This window comes from Molossus molossus, unplaced genomic scaffold (genome assembly GCF_014108415.1).
Source record: "Molossus molossus isolate mMolMol1 unplaced genomic scaffold, mMolMol1.p scaffold_m16_p_4, whole genome shotgun sequence".
In the NCBI taxonomy this organism is placed as follows: domain Eukaryota; kingdom Metazoa; phylum Chordata; class Mammalia; order Chiroptera; family Molossidae; genus Molossus; species Molossus molossus.
Genome location: NW_023425377.1, coordinates 64,879,881 through 64,904,927, shown reverse-complemented (window position 1 = coordinate 64,904,927; position 25,047 = coordinate 64,879,881). Strand labels below are relative to the sequence as shown.

General features: G+C 41.4%; 1 protein-coding gene across 1 annotated transcript; it reads left to right on the top strand.

Annotated features, from left to right (window-relative positions):
* Window positions 1-249: 249 nt before the first annotated feature.
* On the top strand, window positions 250-24,798 carry LPL (lipoprotein lipase). The gene is made up of 10 exons (XM_036241460.1): window positions 250-520; window positions 6,924-7,093; window positions 11,541-11,720; window positions 13,413-13,524; window positions 14,230-14,463; window positions 16,127-16,369; window positions 18,409-18,529; window positions 19,238-19,420; window positions 20,775-20,879; window positions 23,278-24,798. Coding segments are annotated over exons 1-10 (1,437 nt in total). The 5' UTR covers window positions 250-432; the 3' UTR covers window positions 23,279-24,798.
* Window positions 24,799-25,047: the final 249 nt, after the last annotated feature.

Here is a 25,047-nt window from a genome sequence, read left to right as displayed (position 1 = left end):
TAAATCCATATAAACCTGTGTTTGGTGCTTGTTCAGGGGGCCCTGGAGAGCCAGACCCCTTAGGAAAAGCGAATAGGAAACTCAAATCCCTTCTGCTCTTTCACCCTCTTCTGGCTGTCAAGGTTGATCTTCATTACAGTTTGCTCAAACATTTGGAAGTGAATATAGGGCCCTCCCCCCAACTTATGATGAGGTTTATTTGCATATTTCCAGTCACTTAAGCAGCCGTGGAGTGGAAACAGTGTCAGACTCGATTCCTCTTCCTCCGAGGAAACCTGCCACTTTGAGCTGCCCCGCTCTCCCCTTTAAAAGGCAACTTGACCCGCACAGAACCGAAGCTCCCGCCTGCTCCCGCCTCCGGCTCCGTGGTCCATCAGTCTGTCCGCGCTCCCGACCGTGCCCTGTAGTTCCTACGGAGGAACAAAGCCGGAGATGGAGAGCAAAGCGCTGCTCCTGGTTGTTTTGGGCATATGGCTCCAGAGTCTGACCTCCTCCCACGGAGGGGTGGCCGCCGCCAGCAGTAAGTTTTGCGCGTGGACTCCCCTCTGCCTGCAGACTCGGCTCAGTGGCCACTTCCACGCGTCGGGAGGTTAGGAGGCAGGAAGTCGGAATGGGACGAGGATGCGCACCGAGGACGCGCACCGAGGACGCTCGTAGCCCGAGCGCTGCTTGGAGAAGTCCCGGGGTGGGGTCCGGCAGAGGCAGGGAGGGAATTCTCCCTCCGATCTAGCTGGGCGGCTCGCAGTTCCCGCCCTTCCAGGTTCCCGCGCTGACCCTCCGCTCCCGCTGAGGTCGCTGAGGTCGTGTTCCCGGGCGCCCGGGCACAGCCAGAAAGGGACAGGGGGAGTGTGAGGGGCGGGACGCGGGAGGCAGGGCTCAGATGGCAGTGATCAGCAGTAACATCCCCGCTCGGGGTGGGGGGTGGGGGGCTGGAATGAGAGGCACGTGGGCCAAGGTGACCCTGGCTTGGCCGAGGCTGAGCCTCAGCCCCTGCCCGCGGAGCTCTGGCAGAAAGTGGCTCCTTCTGAAGAAGCCGGCCCAAGGCGGGGGTGGGGGTAGGGGGTGTTCCTGCATGGTAGAAGCACAGGACACTTACTCTCTGTGTTGAGGTGGGAGTGGGGGACCGGGATGCGTGGCGCTGAGGCCGGGGACACGGCGTCTTGCTTGCCTTAGGGCGCTGGGAAGCTCTCCAGCGGCTCCTCTCTTGCACGCTGGGTTTTTCTTAGCGCCCAGCAAATCTAGCGAAGAGGTGACCCTCCTGAAAACGTGGACTTGGGGGTTGCCAGGTTTGCATTGGTTATTCTTACTGACCTCTTAGTTGAGCCCCACCCTGGGAGCCGCCTGGGGGCCGCGGTTGAACCCCAGACACTGCCCGGGACCCGCCTGTTCGCCACGGTTAAGGCGTTGGAGGCCAGATGCGAATTTCATTTTGCCCAAACATATAACAACTAAAAAGGATGAACTGTTTTGTCTTTCTGTAGCCAACATAGAATTTGCTGCTGTGTTTTTTTTTTTCTTTAATGATAGATAAATAAAATACAGAAAAAGAAAAAAAACAAAAGGCAACTGAAGCAAGTCACGAAAGGAGGCAGCGTTTTCTGTGCTTTCCCCAGCGTGGTGGTACCCAGCTGTCCTCCCAGGGGGCGCGGGCACAGAGCTTCAAGTTATAGTTGAGTGTGACTTTTATTGAAGCTGAAAGTTTATTTCATTTCTGAATTGTGTAAAAGAAAATTTTTGTCTGGTTAAAAAATGTAGATTCTATCAAAGCTGAATTGAATAAAAAAGACAAGCATCTTTTCTGTCAGATCAGTTTGAGAACGCTAGAGGTTCACTTAGAACGTCTTAAACATCTTGTGTCGTGGCAGGTTCCCCTTATAGTGTTTGACACGATCCAAGAAGATAGTAGGAACAAACTCCAAATTCTTATATTAAAAAGTACAGCACAGCATAGTGTTACTTTTACCATAAAGCATGCACAGATACGTTACATCCAGAGTTCACGGTTTTGCTAGGCTCCCTTAGAGATTCAGGACCTTAAATTCCTGGGCTAGTCACTGTCACCTCTCCAGGTTTATCTTCCTCAACTCTAAAAGAGGAGTTTGGACCAAACTCAGATTTCTCTTAGGTCCCTGTAATTGTTACTTTTGATTTAAATGGATACTTAGGTGATTAATTAATTAAATTGTATTTTAAACAACGCGTGCTTTTCCTGGCTGTAAATATATTGAGAAGTCGTGTTTTTTGTTTTTTTTTAATGCTCACCTGAGGATATTTTTCTGTTTATCTTCAGATAGAGTGGGAGGGAGGAAGACAGTGGGGGGAGAGAGAGAGAGAGAGAGAGAGAGAAACATCCAAAACATCCATGTGAGAGGGACACATCGACTGGTTACTTCCCAAATGATCCTGACCAGGGCCGGGGACAACCGCAACTGAGGTACCCTTGACCAGAATTGAACCTGTGACTCTGGTTCGAGGGCTGACACTCTAACCTCCTAGCCAAACCGGTCAGGGCTTGAGGAATCACTTTTTAAAAGTGTGTTTTTATCGATTTTTTTTAGAGAGAGAGGAAGGGAGAGAGAGATAGAAACATTGATGTGAGAGTTAATTGAGATAGAAACATCCATCCACTGCCTTCTGCACGCCCCCTACTGGAGATCCAGCCGGCAACCCAGGCATGTGCTCTCACACGGGAATGGAAGTAGGACTCTCAGTGCATGGGAGGATGCTCAGTCCACTGAGCTACACCAGCTGGGATCATTTTTAAGTAGACTTGAAATGATCCCTCTCATCCTGCCTTCTCTCCCCCCCCCCCACCCTTTATTATGCTTCTCCTAGCACAGCAACTTTCTGCTCCTTTTCTCCTCCAAGTGAGTTCATCTAAGAAAGTAAGAGTTTCGGAGAAGAAAGGTGTAGATGTGAGGGAATGTACCTCCTCTGGACTCTGACTTTACTTACTCATTCTCCAGTTCATTCTAAGAAGAACACGAGGATAGGAGGCACTGCCCTCAGCTTCCTTGTTCGCGGGGCCACCACAGTCTCTGTGTGGCCTCGTCAGGAAACCTGAAGAACCAGGAGCTGAGCATATGGGTCGGTGCTCAGTAGCTGAAGTGAATTGACTGGGCACAGTGAATTTCCAGGCTAACATCTGAGTTAAATATGTTGGGTGATGACAGCAATATAGCAGAAACCACTTGCCCTGGAGCTGAGCTCAGCAAGGGATTGATTGATTAATAGCTATATTGAAAGGTGTGAGCCAGGCGCTGGGGAAGAGTTACAAAGGAATATTTTACTTTCAGGCAGTGTATTTTTAGCTCAGCCCCCCTTTCTTGCTTTATTCCTGGAGGAGAAATTGGGCTGTACAATTTATTACCTCTATTTTAGATAACAATATAGATTCCCCCGCCACCATCAAACTTGTTTTTTATTTTCATCAATTCAACTTGTTTCTTGGCATTCTGCAGAAGCTGCCTGAGTCAATAATTGTGACCATCAGTTTTAGAGAGCAGATTAATTACTGATGTGGTCCTTTAGGACAGTGTGTGTGTATGTGTGTGTGTGAGAAAGAGAGAGACAGAGAGAAAGTAGAAACTTCAAAGAGAATTGCATTATAATTGAGCTCTTGTACCTAATGTCTTCTTATAAATGTCAATCAAATTCATCTGATAACAGTGATCTGCCTTTAGAATATCTTTTCTGGGATGTGCCATGCTTTTCCTTTTCTAGCAACAAAAATGTACCCTCTCTAAATTTATCCTTAAAGTGCTTTGACTTCTCAACCTAATTTTATCTCTGTGAGTTATTATCTACATTAAGACATATTCCTTGTCTTTATGTACACACTTAGATGTTTAGTTATGCATTTAGGAATACAGATTACATAGTCACGGAATGCATTAACTAGTCATTTGCCTGGCACTCCAAAATTTCCCCTTAGTGCTTGATTAAGGACATGCCTGATGGGGCTGGATTGGCATGGTGGTGCTGATATGATAAGTTGAATTCAGGATGGAGGTTCTTATAAAGAAATACACCTTAGATACCCCTTTTTTACTATTGTAGATGGTTTTAATTTCCAAGGGGACCTGGTAAAAGGTTCTTATCTCCTTAAAAGAATAAATGCAGAATCACTAATATAATTTCCATGTATGGAAACAGTGATTTCCTTAGTAACAATGAAGTCATACCAGTTCATCTGCCAGCCAGGCATAATCCCAATGTATATTGCATATTGAATGCTCACAATCAGGATCCATCTTCCTCCCTAGCTCTGCGTGGCCTAAGTCTGTTACATGAGGGGTAATAGAGATGTGTAAAGCACATTCGTCTTTGGAATGCTGAGACATCCTTGAGGGGTTACAAACACCCGTGGTGTGAAAATTCCTATCAAAATATCAGAGGGAAGGTAAAACAGTCATTTTTTATTTCACTTATAGAACTGACATAGACTTGAAAACATCACATAGCATATAGAGTGGTAGTATCTTCCTGTCAAAGGCTTCATGTGCTTTCTATAACTTGAAAAATACTTTCCTTAGAGAGTGAAATAAAGGTCTCCGAATACAAATTTGCTTGAGAATGTATGAATTTCCTATTATTTTTCTTTGCAAGGTATATATCCAACATTAAATCTTGGTTGTGGGAAATTGGAGCTCTCCATGAGCTGTACAGGTAATCTGGTAGAGGATCTATGGGTTGAATAGACGTGTGTGTGTGTGTGTGTGTGTGTGTGTGTGAATGTACAAAGCCAGTCTTAGTAATTTCAGAGAATATTCTTAATCATTTCAAAATCACCAGCAACACCAGGGCCACCATGTTGCCTAATTCTAGGGAAAACGTGACTAAAAGTGAGTGGTGTCCTCTGAAGTTGTGTAAGGCAAGAGTCTTAAATATCAGTTTGGTAATAGGTGGTGAGTGAGATCTATCTGCCAGGTTTTCTTCCTGCTTTAAAAAGACTGCTAATTGAACATGTTAAAATGAGATCCTTAGAGAGGAGGCATGAGTTATTTGATGTGAAGAGACGTGGGAGAGGAAAACGAATTTAGTTTTAAATTTTCTAAAGTACTTTCTAACAATAAAAGAACTGCTTGCATATTGAAAACAGAATCAGATTAAAAATCTACAATATATTTTTCCATTGTCAGGTAAATAATAAGGCCACTAGCGTGTTTTCTGGTTAGGAAGAAAAAGGAAGACCTGCATCTTCAAATAAGATGAAAAGCAGAGTGTGTTCTTGATGCATGAGTGCATTGCAAGTGCAATTTTAATATGTGAAGTGAAAAAGAAAGCTTTAAATATCAATCTCTTATTTGAATAAATTATCTTAGAATGTGTAGGTTCTAGAGATTGTGTGTGTGTGTGTGAGCACCTTGTTACATATAATAAATCACTTAGCAAGAAGTAACCACAGCATTGTTTTAGGAATTTTGAAAAATAATTAAAAAGGAAAATGTTATCCAGTCCTCTGATAAATCTAAGTTTGGTTTGAATGCTTGTCTTTCTGGGTATGATATCATTCTTATTTTTATTTTGTGCCTCATTTTTGCAATGTTATTTAAAATTACAGATTTTCAGCCCTGGCTGGTTTAGCTCAGTGGTTGGAGCGTCGGCCTGCGGACCAGAGAGTCCTGGGTTCGGTTCCTGCTGGGGACACATACCAAAATAAATAAATAAATAAATAAATAAATAAATAAATAAATAAATAAAATAAAATTATGGCTTTTCAGCTTTGAGTTATGCAAAGAGTAAGTTTAAGTTAAGGAATTAGAAATATTTCTAAACAGCCTCAGTTATTTATCTTCCAAAAGTTTTAAATAGTGAAATCTGAAATCTACAAGCTATTCCTTTCTTATGGTGAATAGACAGGTTAATTTTGACTTGACAAGAAAGTACATATTTTCTTCTAATATAACTTCCCTTTGTGTTTGCTTTGTAAAACAGTCTGATGTTATCTGTAACACAGTTTACTTCAAGTGTTCACCGTGATGTGATATGTACTGCTTACAAATACCCTGTGAAGATTTATCAACATTTAGATTTATTGTCCAGAGAGAAATAGGCTAAAGTTCTCTTTCTCTCCTTATTTATTTTGGGATTAATTATGAAGAACTAAAGTGGATTCTCTCCAAAACCAGTTTTGCGGTAGTTTTTTAAGCTTTGAGTTTGTGGAAGACTAAAGACATAAATGGAAAAATAAATATTTGGGGAAAGAGTTAACCATGGCTCATACATAGCATTCTGAACAACCCACTAAATGATTTCTGAACATATCCTGAACTGTTGCATCTTACCATGGGGGTGAGACCAATCCATATAAAAGCTTCCTCATGTTGCCAACTTTTCTTATTGCTAACGTTTTAAAAAGTGTGCTGGTGAAAAGGAAGCCATCTTCCCTCAAATAAGATTTATTGTATCCTGTTGTGGGAAAACATTCCTTTGATATAATCAGAGATTTAAAGGGGGTGAAATAATATATGAAATCAGTGGAACTATACAATGTGAGAGCCATGAGCCAATGTTCTCTGAGATAATGAGCTGTGAACCGGAACCAAGACACTGGGTTCTGGTTCTCACTCTTTCTCACTACTAGCAGCATGACCTGGGCTAATTCATATTTTGAGAGAAGATTGAATTACCAAGGAATTTCAAATAGCAGTTACACACCCTGACTGAAGGAGAGGATGGAAAATATAGGAGAGATCAATATTGCTTAACTCACAGTTATTTTAAGGCAGTCTCTGTTGACTTTGATCACCACTGGAGAATCAGTCATTCTCTTGCAATCCACATTCATCTTTTTCTAAAACTTTATAAACAAAAATAGTATTGCTGTTGGTTGCTTGTAAACCTAAAATATACTGACCATTCCATCAAATTTTCAAAAAACAGTCCTCCAATTAACTTTCTATCCAATTTTTCCTTTTCAGAAATTATGGGAGAAAAAGATTTTACAGACATTGAAAGTAAATTTGCTCTGAGGACCCCCGAAGACACAGCTGAGGACACTTGCCACCTCATCCCCGGAGTGGCAGAGTCCGTGGCCCACTGCCACTTTAACCACAGCAGCAAAACCTTTGTGGTGGTCCATGGCTGGACGGTAAGAGAGGCTCTTCAGGAAGGAGCGATTGGGGTGGACTTGGTGTCCTGGCCGGCTTACCCTGGTTGCTGGGAGCCCAGTGATGGTCTCCACATCCCATACTTTTGCTTGCTTTGTGATGATGTTGTTTTAAAATTGAGTAAAGATGATTCTGGCTCAGACTGGGGACTGTGGAATCTGAAGTCACAGATTCATGAGTACTTAGCTCAGACAGGGCTGACCTTCATTTTACCTTGGTACCTGGTTGGTACCTTTGAACCAGCGGTTCCTGTGAGGTGGGAAACAAGGCTTTGTCCAAGTGCACAGCGGTATGTGGGCTATCCTTCTGGGGCACTGGGGGAAAGCTGTGGTGATCCTGATTTGTCCAGCGCATCACCCAAGTTTCTCTCCTGGGGAAGACAACCTGTGAGAGTGAGACGAGGCTGGAGGGCGGTGAGGAGGTGTTGGTTCCCGTCCTGGTTTTGCCCTTTTCCAACTCTGTGATGTGGATCAAGCCACTTCTCATCTCTGGGCCTCAGTTTACTGATCTGTAAAACAAAGAGATTGGACTAGACATTTTTCCATTCCCAACATTCTCCAATGATAAACTTTAGGGAGCTTTTCTATACATGAAAGAGGGCTAGCCAGGAAACTGCCATGCAAGATGATTAGAAAAGGTAAAAACTGCAGTTAAATTTACTTTTTAAAAATATGAATAAACTAGTCCTCTGTAACTATGCCAGATATCACTCTATGTGGTGCAGTTCTTACTTAAGTACTGACGTTGATTTTTAATATTTTAAATCCCTAGTGAGCAGATTTCATTGTTGTTGTTGTTTTTATCCTCACCCGAGGACATTTTTGCATCCATCTTCAGATAGAGGGGGAAGGAGAGAGGGAGGAAGAAAGAGAGAGAAACATCAACACGAGAGAGACACATCGACTGGCTGCCACCCACATGACCTTATCCGGGGTCAGAGACAAACTGCAACTGAGGCACATGCCCTTAGCAGGAACCGAACCCCGGTCTCTCCGGTCTACGGGCTGATGCTCTAACTGCTGAGCCAAACCGGCCGGGGCAGATTTAATTGTTTATTAAAAAGGACTTAAATAAAATGGATAATTAAAGAGATAATATTTTTTCTTTATGTCAGAACTTGCAAATATGGTAATGGATACTAAGTTCTAAAGACTGACATACTTCTAGTCCCAACTGTTATTGATAGTAAAAGATAATTGCTAAAACTTTTATGGAGATGAAGGTGACTTCTAATAGAATTTACATGGATGTTTATTTTAATAAAATAAAATATAGTTAGCCCTGGCCGGCTTGGCTCAGCGGTTGGAGCGTCGGCCTGCAGTACAGAGAGACCCGGGTTCGGTTCCCGCTAAGGGCACGTACCTCGGTTGCAGTTTGTCCCCGGCCCTGGTTGGTCGTGTGGGTGGCAGCCACTTGATGTGTCCCTTCATGTCGATGTTTCTCTCTCTCTCTCTTCCTCTCTCTCCCTCCCGCTCTATCTGAACAAAAAATGGAAGAATGTCCTCGGGTGAGGATAAAAAAATAATAATAAAATAAAATAAAATATAGTTAATATATTAAATTATATATCTTTTGATAAATATACACATTCAAATTCCTAACAAATCCTTTTAAAAGAGTTAAATAGGAAAAAGTAATCTTTGGTGGTGTTAGAGACATTTTGGTTATATTATAGAACTTGGCTTTGAATACTTTTCAAAAAGTTTGAACGAAACAAACAGGTATATGACAGGAATACATTAAATATCTGACATCTTATCCCTGAGAGAATTTTATACTTTAGGAATTATTTAAAAACATGGGTTTTTTTTTTTTTTCCTTCTTCTTTTTGTTTCATGCTAAGAGGACACAGCTAGCCCAGGATCAGTAGATGGTGCTCATTTCTTTCACTGGTCCTCTGTCCACTAAGCCCTCTCGTATTCTGACATCGTGGTCCTGACATTGCGAGAGCCTGGGCTTGGGGGCCGGCCGCTGGCTGGGGCCTGAGTTTCCCTGCATAGAGCTGCTTTGTCTGCACAGTCCAGCCATGCTGCATGTGACCGCGTCCTGCCTCAGTGAGCTCCCGGCTGCTGCAGCTGGACACCCTGGTGCAGGAGGGAAGGAGGGTTCAGCTGTGTGTCTGATTAATACAAAATTGGTACTGATTTAAGGAACTTCAAAAGAAAAACCTAGAAAACAACACCTTTTCAGATGGAAGAAGGTGGGTTCTTACTTGGATTTCCCACCCTTTTGGGTCAGTTACAGTATATATGTTGAATTTAAAAAGGATTAGGTTAGCTGATAGACAGTGAAGATGAGGATCGGTCACAGGAGGAGTAAGTTGGGTTGCTTGCTCTTTGACAGGTGGTCTCATTTGGAAACACCGATAGCACAGAAAAACTTATAATGAGGCGTTAGAGCACACAGTATTTTCCTGCCTTGTCTGAGGTAGACTGAGGTAGACTGCTCAGCGATGCGAAGGCTGGGGACTAAGGGACATGAGGAGACTGCAGCTTCGTCATGAGAAACCCAAAGGAATGCTAAGCATGCCGTGTGCTCGGGGCACATCTCAGAGGGCAGTTAGACACAGCTGTGCTGGGGTTTTGCCACCTGCTAGGGTTTCACAGACCGTCTTGTAGGCACAGGGCTCTCACTGTGAGGTGGGAGGTCTGCACCCCTGGTTGCGAGGAGGAGGGATTAACATTGTTTTCTGCAGAAATGACATCCTCCTCTCTTGAGGGGCAGCTGCATAGGGTGACCTCTCATCTCGAATAGAGGAGAAGGGGCCAGGACCAAGGTCTCAGGTTCTGTGCAAGGTGGGTGTTCCAGCTGGTTCCCTCAAAGACCCAGGCTGCACCCAGACTTGGAGCAGACTCGCTGAGATGTGTTCAAAGATTTAATGACAGTCCTAATGGGCCAACATCACTTTTGTATTTTTTCTTCTTTGTTTTCTCTTCATGCTTAAAATAGCTATAGAGTTGGAATTTTATCACTACAAGAAGATTGGGAACCAGAATGATCCAAGAAGAAATGTATGAGGTGGAGGGTAACTTTGAGGTCACCCGAGTCTGGCCCATTGGTTCTGTAGGTGGCCTCGTAAGGTTCGAGCAGTGCTTAGGCCGTTCATAGAAGTAGTCAGTGAAGAGCTGGGGTTTGGACCAAGGTCTTCTGATTCTCAGGCCTGCTGTTTTGTACCACAGGGCACAGCAGTGAGGTGCAAAATTGTGGTGAGTTCAGGAGTGAGCCAGCGATCATGTTTAGATAGTCTAGTCTAGAAAACAAATAAAACAAAAATCTGAAAGAACCCACCATATAAATAAAAGTTCCAAATTAAGTCCCTTGGTTTGAAATTTTGAGTCCTATTTGTTTCTATTAGAACTACTCTTAGATTAAAGGCTTCACAGGTCTCCCCTGAAAAAGCTTCTTTCACAGAGATTTCAGAATCGTCTTTGTTGAGTACATGGTGACTGACCTTGACAAGATGGTCTGCTCTCAGGTCTTTGAAGGGTGGGTAGATCTGGGGATTTAAATCAGGTTGTTGCTGTGTACAAGTTTATGGCAGGATGGTGTGCAATTTTATAATCTACAGTTTTTAAATGATTCTATTATTTCAAAGTGTGCATCTTCCCACAGGTGTCCAATGTCTACTCTCTGAAAACGTAATCAAAATTCTACATAAATAGAGTTAATTTGAGGATCCTGTAGTTCTTTTGACTTTGAATTTGGGGACTTTATTAACAAGAAGCAAAGAATTATTGTTGGCAGTCTGCTTACCTTCAAACAGGACCTATCTAAGAATTAGGGAGATGTGCCTATTAAACCTCTTTAATTTCCACGTTGATGATGAAAAATTTGAGAGACTTGTGAAAAAGTCTGAGCTGAAGTTGATCATTTTGTTATATATTAAGAAAGAGATTGCTCAGCAAATTTACCATCTGTTAGGAGAGATTAGTGTACTTAAAACTATTTTTTTCATTAGCACATCAAATGTTGTATGTAATTCTTTATAAGCAAAAAGGGCATTTATATCCCCTCAAATAATTCTGTTGGGAAACATTTATTAGCCTAATTGATGGTATTGAAACTGATTTTTAAAATATAGTCTGTAATTCTACTACAAAATTTTAACCTGTTCATATTGATCTTTTCTTTTAATAGTTTAAATTATTGATGTTTTACTGAATTATAAATGTGCTTTTAAAATTTAAATCGCGGTAAGCCACAGTCTGCCATCCCGTAGCTCAGCACACCCTGCTTTGGGCATACTCAGCTTTGTCTCAGGAGGGGCAGCTACGAGTCTCTAAACAGTCTTTTGTGTGTTTTGATTCTTCTGTCTGAGCCTATGAGTTTCCTTGTAGATTTTTTTTCTACTTGATGTAATATATTGGGCTGACATATCTGTGACAAGCTGTAGGTGGGTATTTTAACAAAGCTTGTATCATTCTCCAGGTGACAGGGATGTATGAGAGCTGGGTGCCCAAACTTGTGGCTGCCCTGTACAAGAGGGAACCCGACTCCAATGTCATCGTGGTGGACTGGCTGTCCCGGGCCCAGCAGCACTACCCGGTGTCTGCGGGCTATACCAAGCTGGTGGGAAAGGATGTGGCCACGTTTATCAACTGGATGGCGGTAAGACGGGGGGGGGGGGGGGGGAAGCCATATGTAACCAAAACAGATCTCTTGGCCAGAGCTGGACAAATGGCTGGTCTTTGTTCCTTTTCACTCAGATATTGGTATTTTCTGGGGCAATTCAAATCTTCAGGATGGATGCCAACATTATTTTTTATCCAAAAGCAGCATTATGATAAGAATGATAAAACTATAAATCCAAGACACAATCCTACCCTGCTCTGCCCTTTGATATTTTCATAGTGAATAGATTTGCTGAGACCAAGAACTTACTGGGCAAAACAAAGAAAAGCTTGTTGTTTCTGGGCATAGGAAAGATGTCATGTTCAGGCCAATCCTTCCCTACCAGTTGGCTGGCACATGAAATTTTATCCTGGCTTTGACCTATTGGGATACTGACCTTCTTGATGAAAAAAAAAAAAAAAAAAATATATATATATATATATATATATATATATATTTCTCTACATATATATATATATATATATATATATATATATACATACATACATACACACACATACACATATATTTTATCCTCAGCCGAGGATATTTTTTTCATTTTTTGTTCAGAGAGAGAGGAAGAGAGAGAGAGAGAGAGAGAGAAAGAGAAAGAAACATCGACATGAAATGGGCACATTGAGTGGCTACCTCCCTCACGACCCTAACCAGGGCCGGGGACGAATCACAACTGAGGTACATGCCCTTGACCGGAATTGAACCCACGACTCACTGGTCCATAGACCGACGCTCTAACCACTGAACCTGCCAGGGCTTGATGAAAATATTAATAGTATTTATTCCTTAGGGTGGATTAAGGGTCCAGATTTTTGTTGCAGGTTAGGGGAGTGATGGAGTTGAGCTAGGAAGAACAAGGCAGGGACAGTTTGTAGGATGTGAGGTGGTTAGAGTCAGGAGTTCCAACTTAGCTGCCAGATTTACCCAAATGATTCTCTGAGATTATACTCTGAAAATTACCTTTGAAAAGTTCCTTCGAGTTGAAAGGAAGCTAATTCTTGGACAGGGCCAAATAACAATTCAGATGCTTGGAGGTAAACAATAAGCTATGTTTATTGGACTGACCATTGGAAAGTTGACCATTGACTCTTTTGCTAACCAGTACAATGAACCTGGGCAAATCAGATCACCACCTGGGCCTCAGGCTTCTCATCTGTTGAATGAGGAGGTTGGACCATATGTGTCTGTGGTTTTGTGGTCCCTTTCCCTGTAATATTTTCTGATTTTTAGTCATCGCTTGGCTGACCTTAAAGAATAAAGTGATGCAGGGGTATTTAGAGTAGGGAATAATGGGTTGAAGTTAAATTTATGTGTGTGTGTGTGTGTGTGTGCGTGCGCGTGTGTGTGTGTATCTATATGTATACATATGTATATCTATACTTATATGTATGTCTCTATATAACTCTATACATGCATATGCATGCATACATATATTTTCATATGTATGGAAATTAAGATTTCCATACATTTCACTTTCAGATGTATTGAAAACTTTCTAATTCAAATCTGTCGTTAAGGAAAGAGAAAAATCTCAACACTGTTTTTCTTATCTGTAACACAAAATTAAAATAAGTTGAATTAGTTTTCATTATTGCCTATATTCATTTTATTTCTTTTAGCTTTGATCTTTTGCAAAGAACTGTAAGAATGCTTTTTTCTTTCTCTTTTCCAAAGGAGGAATTTAACTATCCACTGGACAATGTCCATCTCTTGGGATACAGCCTTGGAGCCCATGCTGCTGGCGTCGCAGGAAGTCTGACCAATAAGAAGGTCAACAGGATTACAGGTAAGAAGGCTATGCTGTTCATCTTATAACAAAAGAGTTGAGATGCCTGTCATTCTGAAAGAGAATAGAAATGTTTGTCAGATGTGTTCTTCTGGGTATGCCCAGCCACTTGGTTATCTCATGGGAGGGCTCTTTTCTGGAGAGAGAGACAGTGTAGGCTCTCGCTGTCGTGGGCGACCATCTACTGGCGGAATTGAACAGAGCAGAGTTAAGCACAGAGAGCCCACCTGTGTCCCTCCTCCCTTTGCCCCGGGCTTTGGGAATGTGTTGCCCATATGTCACCCCTCACGTGACTACTGGGAAATGAAAAAGGACCAACACCATTTGGAAAAGGGAAAATATTCATCTAGGCCAGAGGTAATAAACAGATGGTTTGGCATATGTAGAGAGGAAGAAAGAACCTACCACAGTTTAAAGGCCTCTCACCAGCTTCAAAAATAATTTACAAAAGGAAATCAAGTCATCTCGAGTATAAATTACTAATTCATAGCTAGTTTAAAACTCAAATTCCATTTTAGAGGGAGCTAAGTCTACTTTTCTGACTCAGAAATTTAAAGATCCAATCACTATTGAATAGGAACTAATAAGAGTATGTGTGGCTGCCAGTTACATTCAAATTGAGGAACGGAATGCGAAGGTGAACTGATGGAGACTAAAAGCAATAGGAATTTAAAAATCTGTGAGGCCTTTTTTTTCCCCATCAAGGCCTAGATCCAGCTGGACCTAACTTTGAGTATGCAGAAGCTCCAAGTCGCCTGTCTCCCGATGATGCAGATTTTGTAGATGTCTTACACACATTCACCAGAGGGTCACCTGGCCGAAGTATCGGAATCCAGAAACCAGTAGGACATGTTGACATTTACCCTAATGGAGGCACTTTTCAACCGGGCTGTAACATTGGGGAAGCTATTCGTGTGATTGCAGAGAGAGGCCTTGGAGGTAAATATGATTTAGAAGTTAATTAAACAGAAGTTGTGTTCTTAACGCTTATTGACCCTGTGTTCTACCATTCTCCACAAGTATGTTGTCTCTATATACCCAGTTAGCCAAGTCATGTTACTGATGTAGTGTCATGTTCGGCATGGTCACCTTCCTGTGGTCGGTCAGGCATTCCGTCTTGCTTGTATTATGATCTCGAACACATGGGGCGTTGCGCTGGCAGGGACAGAGGACAAGACGGGTGTGGTTTAGACAAGGAAACTCCACTGCCTTTGCTAATAGCAGCATAAAATGTTAACTGGCCACATGTTATCACACTTTGAGTGCAGTTGCAAAACCAGTAGAGTTATTTTGAAATTTACAAAAAATAGGGGACATGTTAATTAGTCCACATGTCTTTTGTCAGCATTTTAAAGAGATGCACAAATCAAAAACAAATCACCATTCTCTAACAACAGATATTCCAAAATTTTAAGAAGAAAATATAATATTGGCTTAATATTTAGTTTAGTAATTATGCTAGCTTGTGTTAAATTTATTATTTAAGGGAATTTTACATACTTTGTGGACAGTGGGATACACCTGTAGATAATATGCTCAAGACTTGTGCGTAGTATAAAATTTACAGCATAACATTACTATTTTTAATAATTATGAAAATTTATGCTAATAGATATAATCTTATGACTTTGTGATTATTTCTGATTTGTTTAATGTAAAAATCATTAATAGTAACAAAACCCTTGAATTTTCCATAGCATCTATGACAAAATACTATTTATTTAATCATTATGTCCTGATGATGTGGTTTCTAGAAGCGTCTGGCAGTATTACAAGCTTTAAATATAAGAGAAGGATATGATAAACTGGGAAAAATCAACTTCTGTTTTGGATACCTGTTATCATAGCTTCCTAAACAAATATAAGCCAGCAGTAAAGCCACAAGTTCCCTATAAATTTGCAACTTTGACAGTATTGGAGGCAGGTGAGAAGCTGCCACCAAGAATATCTCCTTAAATAGGACATACAATAAAAAATCATGGGACTAGATTCTGAAGTCATCTTATTCTTTTTATTTTATTATTATTCTTTTGTTTTAATCCTCACCTGAGGATATTTTTCCATTGATTTTCAGGTAGAGTGGGGAGGGAGGGAGGGAGAGAGAGACACGTTGATTGGTTGCCTCCCGCACGACCCCAACCAGGGCTGGGGATCGAACCACAACTGACGTACATGCTCTTGGCCGTCAAACCAGTGACTCTTCGGTCCACAGACTGATGCTCTAACTGCTAAGCCAAACTGGCCAGGGCTATTCTTTTTTTTTCAAATCCTCACCTGAGGATATGTTTTTTAGAGAGAATGGAGAAAGGGAAAGAGAGAGAGAGAGAGAGATCTATGTGAGAGAGAAACATTTATCAGTTGCCTCCTGAATGTGCCCTGGCTGGGGGATTGAACCTGAAATCTAGGAATATGCCCTGACCAGAATCGAACCCACAGCCCTTTGGTGTAGGGGACGATACTCTAACCCACCGAGCCACCTGGCCAGGGCCTGAGCTCATTTTATTCTTAACACCACACCTAAGCTCTTTCAGACATGTTAGATGAGGCACTCATTGAGGACTTCTACAGAGTTGAAATTTTCTTTGCTTCCCTTCTTCCCCAGATGTAGATCAGCTCGTGAAGTGCTCCCATGAGCGCTCCATTCATCTCTTCATTGACTCTCTGTTGAATGAAGAAAACCCCAGCAAGGCCTATCGGTGCAATTCAAAGGAAGCCTTTGAGAAAGGGCTCTGCCTGAGCTGCAGAAAGAACCGTTGCAACAACTTGGGCTATGAGATCAATAAGGTCAGAGCCAAAAGAAGCAGCAAAATGTACCTGAAGACTCGTTCTCAAATGCCTTACAAAGGTAAGCTCGAGACTGCTGTAAACAGGAAAATCAATTTCATCCCATTTTTTTGTCATCTCATTGTATCTCATGTACTGATTCTGTTTGTTGCGACAGAGTTGATCAAATGATGTTACTAAACACTGAGACCTCACTTGTGTTTGTTGGTAGGAAGTTGCATTGATCTACTTTATTGAAGCTCTGAGTTCTCGTTGCTAGTAAGGTCCAGTGTACCATCTGCACTGCCCTGTGCAGCAGTCTTGCGGACACCCTCCTCTGTAGTTGTGACCATTAGCATGGGCCAGCCCACAAACACCAGACTCAGAGCAAATTTGAAATCATCCATCCAGGGTCAGCAAACTAGGCCCATGGGGCCACATCCTCCCCACCACGTCTTTTGTAGATAAAGTTTTATTAGAATAAAGTTACATGCATTTGTTTCTACATTAACTAAGGCTGCTTTCCTGCCATCACAGTGGAGTTGAGTACTTGTAACAGACTGTATGGCCCACAAAGTCTAAAATATTTACTATCTGGCCTTTTACAGAAAAAGTTTGCCAGCTCCTAAAATTTACTTTAAGTGAAGGCAAGAACAACCTATATTTTATTTTATTAATTTTTTTTTCTTTATTGATTTTTAGAAAGAGGAAGGGAGAGGGAGAGATAAATAGAAACATTGATGAGAGAGAACATCAACTGGCCACCTCCTGCATGTCCCCCACTGGGGATCGAGCCCATGACCTGGGTATGTGCCCTGACCGGGAATCGAACTGGTAACCTCCTGGTACACAGGTCAATGCTCAGCCACTGAGTCACACCAGCTGGGCACAACCTGTATTTTAAAATACAACTCTTCCTGGGAGAGTTATACCAAACCTCCTAAGTATTTCCATTTCTTTATGAATTTGTTCATACTTGAACGTCAAACATGGCAGCTTGTTTAGAGCAAGACCTACAGGAACCGAGGAGAGACAGGAGAGGAGATAATCAGATACCTGGCCAGGAGGACTAACATCCGAAATGCTGGCTTATGTGGAGTTGGTGGAAGTCCAAGGGAAGGAGTGATATTAAAGAACAGTTCCCCAGAGGAAATGGGTCTCATAGAGGCGTCCATTTGTAAGGTGGTTTGTGAAAATCTGAAGGGGTGCATTTGGTGGCCCAGAGATTTAGAGCACCTGTAATTCAAGGAAGCCTTTACAAGTTCCCCTGACTCCTCAGCAGGAAGAGGCATGTGTGAGGTGTAGAGGACACATGGACATTCTTCACGGTGCCACCCAGTGTCCGGCAGGGTCTCTGGGCATTCTGGCAGTCCCGACTTTTCTCCAGTCTGTGGTGATGCCTACAAGGGCTCCATTTAACTGCAAATTCTTTCTCTCCTCACTCTGTAGTGGCTATGTCTTAAGTCTGCTGCCTGTCCCCTTATCCTCTCCCCTACCCCATCTTCTCAGGACTTTTGAATAGATGGGTGAGCAGGGAGATGTTCGAGTTCAGTGCCTGCCTCCAGAGGCTGTCTCTAACACAGGCCACTTTAGGAACTGGCAGTCTTTACAGCCTCATTGGTGTTTCAATGAAACAAGTTTATTGTGAGACTGCTGTATACCTACCCAGTGCTAGATGATGAGGGGAGAGAGGGTGAGCTTGATCCTCTGACCCAGAAGAGCTCAAACAGAGTAGGAAGGTCAGACATACCCACAAAACGTGAAGAAACGTAGTCACATACAGTGACACGGTAACAAACAGCAAATATGTTTGGTATAGCATCATGGATAATTTGGCCACTTGATTTAATCTCCCTAGTACCTCATCAGAGATGACTACTTTCTAGGACCACTCAGCAACTCAGAGACACCTGGGCTTTGCCTATCCACTACGCTTTTCTGAAAGGGAGCAGAATTCAAGGCTTGAATTTTCTAGTAGAGAACACTGCACAGACCTGAAGAAATTTTTTAAGCTGCACTGATAGTTGTGTGTGAGCACTTCCTGCTTGATCTCCAGTGAAATCCGGTCTGTGGTATATTCATCGAGACTAATTAGCACTTGTTTCGATCTTCTCCCTACAGTCTTCCATTACCAAGTGAAGATACATTTTTCTGGGACCGAGAGTGACACACAGACCAACCAGGCCTTCGAGATCTCTCTGTACGGCACTGTGGCCGAGAGCGAGAACATCCCTTTCACCCTGTGAGTAGTCCATGATATGACCTCCCGCGTGTGGCTTTGCTATGTGATGCCACCTGCCATAACCATTGGTCTGAGGAACAGAAGAGGAGTAAGACACCTATAAAAAATATTAAAAATAATTTTTTAAAAAGCTATATGTAAATAGATGTTCATTACAGTGGTATATATAAGAGCACAGATTAGAAACAAAGTGTTCAACACGGAGGCCACAATTATATGAATTGTGACGTAAAAAAATCAACAAAATCGATCTAGCCTCTAAAAACTATAATTATATAAAACTAGGTAAAACATGGCAAGTTAGAAGGTAAGCTATGAAATTAACAGAGAAAGAATAGAGAATTGTATGTATACTATGATTATTACAAAATAAACATGTTCATAGATCAATACAAATTGAAAGAGAATATATAAAAATGAAAATAATGTCTCCGAATAATTGGCTAATGGATTTTTTCTCTTAAATTTTATTAAATAGTTCATATTGTTAGGATAAAAGTTGGAATTTATTAAAGGGGTGGAGATCTCTTTTGAAATACACTAAATGCCATTGACATCTTGAGGATTTTGTTGGACACTTTTTGCATTTTTAAAATACCTTCCACCCCAAACAATAAAGCTATTTACAACTTGGGAAGAAGAAAAGAGGAAAAAGAAAACCCTCAATTCCCAGGACTGACCACCAAATACGTTGATTTTTGTATTCAGGCCCGAAATTTCCACAAATAAGACATACTCCTTCCTCATTTACACGGAGGTGGACATCGGGGAGCTGCTGCTGATGAAGCTCAAATGGAACAGCGACTCCTACTTCAGCTGGTCGGACTGGTGGAGCAGCCCCGGCTTTGCTATTGAGAAGATCAGAGTAAAAGCAGGAGAGACTCAGAAGAAGTAATTACATTTATTTTCCTCCATTCCCTTTAAACCCAGTCTGATGACATTACCTAGAGAGAGTGTTTCTGGAGCCCTCAGCACTCACAGGAAACTTGAGTGGCTCTGTCTTTAAAACGGTATCAGCTCTAGTAAGTGGAATAAGTTCGACAGAGAAAAGTGAATACCATATGATTTCACGTATATGTGGAATCTAAAAAACAAAATAAATAAAACAGAAACAGACTCCTAGATACAAAGAACAAACTGATGGCTCACAGATGGAGGAGGGTTGGGGGCTGGGTGAAAAAGGGGAAGAGATTGAAAAATACAGATGGGTAGTTATAAAATAATCACGGGGATGTAAAGTACAGCATAGGAAATATAGTCAATAATACTGTAATAAATATGTATCGTGCCAGGTGGGTACTAGACTTGTCAGGGGGAATCACTTCGTAAATTATATAAATGTCTAACCACTGTGCTGTGTGTGCACCTGAAACTAATATAGTATTCAATGTCAACTGTAACTGAAAAAAAAACAAAAACAAAAAAAACCAAGAAACTGTATCAGCTAGATAATTACACCTATAATTTCTGGGGGAGTGTTCTTTAATTATCATACTAGGGAAGTAACGGTGTTTCTGAATTTCTTGGAAAGAACACAAGCCCCGCATGGGTCACAGCACGAGTGAGCGCTGAGATGAGAAGTCAGGGAGCTCAGCTTCTCATCGCTCACTGCCTCTTGCAAGCACAAAACAATTATGGACAGAACCTCAGAGATGTTACTTTGACATTCCTCCTCTTCAAGGATGAGATGCCAAGATAACCTCCCCCTGCCTGCCCAGTCCCACCCCACACATACGATGAATCGCGTAGAGAGATCAATAGGATTGAGAACTTTTATTTGAAATGCACAGGGGTTTATTGTTAATAAAAATATGACTTTTAAAATTAGGTTTGGTAAGTTATTTCTCTTTTATAACCAAAAAAGAAAAAAAAGGATGTGGCTGCCCCAGGGGGAGGCTGGTTTGCGAATTCCTGAAGGCAGATCCTCAGAGGGGGTGAACCTGACCTTGTAGCATCTCTTGGGGAAAGCCTTGTGATTTTAAGGCTGCTCCAGGCTGTATGGCATCTAGATTGATGAACCAGCTTTATTGCCGAACAGAGGGCTAGGCCCTTAAATAACCCTCTGATTCAGATGTGGTGCCGACCAGATGGCCTGAGTGTAAACTGTTAATTATTAGAAATATTAAAAGAATTAGTCAGATGGATCACATGGGATTTAAACAGGCCTGACCCAAACACACATTTTTGAACAGTCTTCTTCATTAATCCACACGGCATATTCACATCCATTATTTTCTCTCCACAGGGCGATCTTCTGTTCCAGGGAGAAAGTGTCTCGTCTGCAGAAAGGAAAGTCATCTGTGGTATTTGTAAAATGCCATGACAGGTCTCTGAATAAAAAGTCTGGCTGGTGAGCATCATGGACTAAAGCTCTCTGGGTGCCTGAGCTCGCGTGCCGAGGGCTGCGCTGAGTCTCGTGATCAGAGCCTCCGGCGGTCTTCTTTAGCCCTTCCATATACACGTCAGACTGGTCCATTTGCTTTGGGCAGTACTTTCTCTTTTTTTCTCTCTTTCTGTTCTTTCTGCCAGCTTTGACCTTCATATCAGGCACAATATTTAGATTTTATTTTACTCCTTGAACAACCAGAAAATCTTCACCCGTGCCTTCTCGCGTGCTGCACGCCTGCTACTGTCCCAATACTGTGTGCAGAACGTACAGCACAGGCTAGTGGCCACGTGGCCGTGGGTGCTGCTCCTCCCAGGAGAGCGAAACATCAGCCGTGGCTACATAGTCCTTTTACGATGCTCTGAGTGCCAGCAACTCGGGGACAGAAACCAAGGGGCAGCCACCAGCTGTCATCTCAGATCTCCAAAGGTGGGGAGTTAATGGAGTGAGAGTATAGGAGACGATTCTCTTTTCCACCTCAAAACAACTCCTGGCTCTTTTCTACCTGACCTTTAAGGCTAATCCACGTGGCAGCTGGCAGCTGAATCTTTCCAGAGCGTCAGTACTAAGTGGAGACCAAGCATGTGACCCTTCCTGAATTCCTGCTCTACGCCACTTTCATTCCTCCGCTCCTTCCCCTGCCAGATGCCAAGTGCTAGTGAGAGGCAGGTGTGAAGAAGAGAAAGCGTAGGTCACTACAAGCCAATGATGAAAGAAACAATGGAAAAGACTGGTTACAATGTTATCTGGAAGCAGAAAAGGCTATTGCTTTTGGTTTGTCTTCTCCCAGTTACATTTGTAGACAAAAGTACAGAATAAGAATGGCCTAATCAGAAAAAAACATGTTAAAGAGCCTATATGGAATATCTCTATTATTTTGAATTTCTATTTTTAATGTAATTTATCCATGGATAATTATGGATTATGGATAGATTAGGAAAAAGAGGCAAAAAGAAAATCATTGTGACTCTATCACCCAGTGACAACCCCAAATTAACATTTTAATATACAGGCAGACCTCATTTTATTGAGCTTCTCAGACATTGGGTTTTTAACAAATTGAAGGTTTGTGGCAACCCTGCACCAAGCAAGTCTGTCGGTTCTATTTTTCCAACCGGCTCAGATAATGGTTAGCATTTTTTAGCAATAAAGCATTTTAAATTAAGGCATGGGCATTGTTTTTTTGACAATGCTATTGCACACTTAATAGACTACAGTATAGTGTAAATTTTCTATGCACTGGGAAACCAAAACATTTGTGTGACTCACTTTAATGTGACACTCGCTTTATTGTGGTGGTATGGAACCGAACCCGTAATATCTCAGAGATATGCCTGTATATATTTTCAGACTTTTTCCAAGCGTGTATTATATTTGTATGTTTTTTTATTATTTTACAAAAATGGAATTATGGCATATATACTTTTGAGTGGCAAGGTGAAGCCATCTGAATTAAGAACATTAAGACACTCAAGATAAACTGGAAATGGAGAATAGTTACTAGTCTTGAGCCAGGCAGAGTAACTGAATTTATATAAGTGAAGACTGTTCTACTAAGATGTTCATTGCTTTGTTTTGCCTCATCACAAATTTGAGGCAATTTCACAAATACTTTAACACTTTGAAAGGGACTCCTATGTGAAGTTTTATACATGAATTTATGTGACATAAAAACACACACAACTGCACAAGTACACATACATTCCCCTAAATTATTCACAACTTTAAATCTATATGTCAATGTGAAAAACAAACAAACCCCAAATTAGGAAATACCTCCATCTGTCTATAATGTATTTTTAGTTATAAGAATTTACCTGAGAAAGGCTAATGATACATTCCTTGTCTGACTATAGGATTACAGAGACAATAGACACAGGCAGCTTTTTTGAATGCATCTGAACTTTTTTTTAGGAGGTAACTATGAATCAGACTAACAACCATCTGCAGTTTCCTCTGTGATTAAATCAATCAGACAAAATTTCTCTTTCTTTCATCTTCTGACATAACTCTTTAGAAGTCTCATATCACAAGAAAAAACAAAACCCACAGGCATTTCATTTAGCACGTTTTAGAAGTACAGACATCTTTCTAAATTTCGAAACCATTTGGTTCAGTCTTCTGAAAATGATCCTCTTTATTGGAACGTGGCTAAGTAGGCGTCAGAGTGCCTTTCCTTTCTAGGAACTGGCCACGTTCTCTGACCCATTATCCACATCTTCCCTGGGTTTTTTCTCACAACTTTGTTCCAGTTGACATTTTTTTTTTCATCCTGGAGGTGTTGGGGGAAGGGAGAGGGATGTAAACACTAAGCAGATAATAAACTGCCCTCTGTCTCTCTCTCTCTTTTTTTCTTTCTCAGAATCTACAGGAGGAAGGACAGCACATGAATTCTGTGAAGCATGAAGTAACTTCTACAAAACATGCCCAGAGCTTTGGGTGGTTAAAAGTGAATTTTCCTGAGTATTAATCCCAGCTATCCTTCTTAGTTATTTTAAGAGACAGTCTCAAATACTAAAAAGTGGCTAATTCAATTTGAGGAGTACAGTGGCCAAATAGCACATCTTCCAACATTAAAAAAAAAAAAAAAACAGCACATATGAAAAGCACTGCATTTTGTCCTTTGAGAAAGAAATAAGAATTGTTTGGGCTTGTGGTAAAATAATAAAGCTTTTTTATGTAGTGAGTTTAGCCATAGCCTACAATTGATTAGAACCTCATATTTTAGTAGGAATTTTGAATTTTCTGAATCTATGCATTCTCAAAGTTTACTCCAAGTCCAAATATAGAAAATAACTTTCTGTGGCCTGAGTCCGACTTATCTCCTTACCTGTCCAAACGCCTGCCCTTATTGGAACGGCAGCTCTTGCTGGTGGACGTGGCCCGGGAGCTAACCAGGAACCAGTGACTTGGAGTGAGGAGCTGAACTGGCTCTTTAAACACTCCCTGTGGTTGGATGCATCATAACTGTTACAAATTAAAAGAGATATAAAAGTTAGAACAATTAAGTCTTAATCAGCTTTATAGTTTATGGCTTAATCTCTCCTCTCCTTTTCTAGCTTTTTCTCAGTTATATTTTATCAGTGTTCCCTGGGTAGGTGTTAAAACAAGCCTGCCACACTCAGCTGACACATAATTTTAGCTATGGAGAGAGACAATGATCCATAATTTTAGCATCAGATTTTCAAAACTATATTCATTGGTTCGTAGTCATTTAGTGGTTTCTATTCGGTTTTAGGCTCATCTCAGTCATGCTTCAGTCAGACTTGGAGCGTGTCTCTTTCTTCCCTGGTTTCGATAAGAAAATGTGTTTAAATTCAAATTTTGCATCACTCAAAAGCCTACAAATTCTAGACAAAGACCATTTTTACTAAGTAGAGAGATGGAAAAGTCACTGGGACATATTCATAAACAGTGCTTAAAACCATTGTAGGCAATTCAAAGAATCCTCAATTGCCACGGCCACAGGAAATGGCATGAGAGTTGTTTTTAACAACTAGTCAGGAGTGAGTGAGCAGTTATTTATAAACTAGACCTCCTGTGTTCAGAATGCTTTTCTATATATTAATATAAAATGAAAAAGAAGTCAAATATCTCAGAGGCTATTGCTGGGAATCCAAACTGTGAACACATGTGGGCACCTGAACACATACATGCTCACATACGAAGCCCCACGTGTACAATAATTATTCAGTGAGGCTTGGAAGATGAATGATCAAAAGATGTATCAGAATTTGTTGGTGTAGAAACTGTTCCAGAGGTGCCAAACGTAAGCCCTTCTCTGAGAAATACGGTTGTGCCTGTACAGAGTAGAAAGATTGTTGTGATCGATATCAGCCAGTCTGGCATGAATTCTCTCTAAAAATAAAACCTTGTGTGATTAGTGGTTGGCATCCCCCTTTATTGCTAATTCATCAGTTTTCTGGATATGGGTTTTGAGCAAGGGTGCACAAACTTAAGAACATATGAATCAAATCAACGCCTGGCCCTGGGAACTCTGGCTTCTCTAGACTTCACTCTAAATTATATATTAACAATGCTTTGGCTTTACGTGTTATTTATTAGCTGTAAATATGTGTGTGTGTGTAAAAGGGGGCTGTACATACGGGAAAGGTCGCCATGGCTCTCTGCA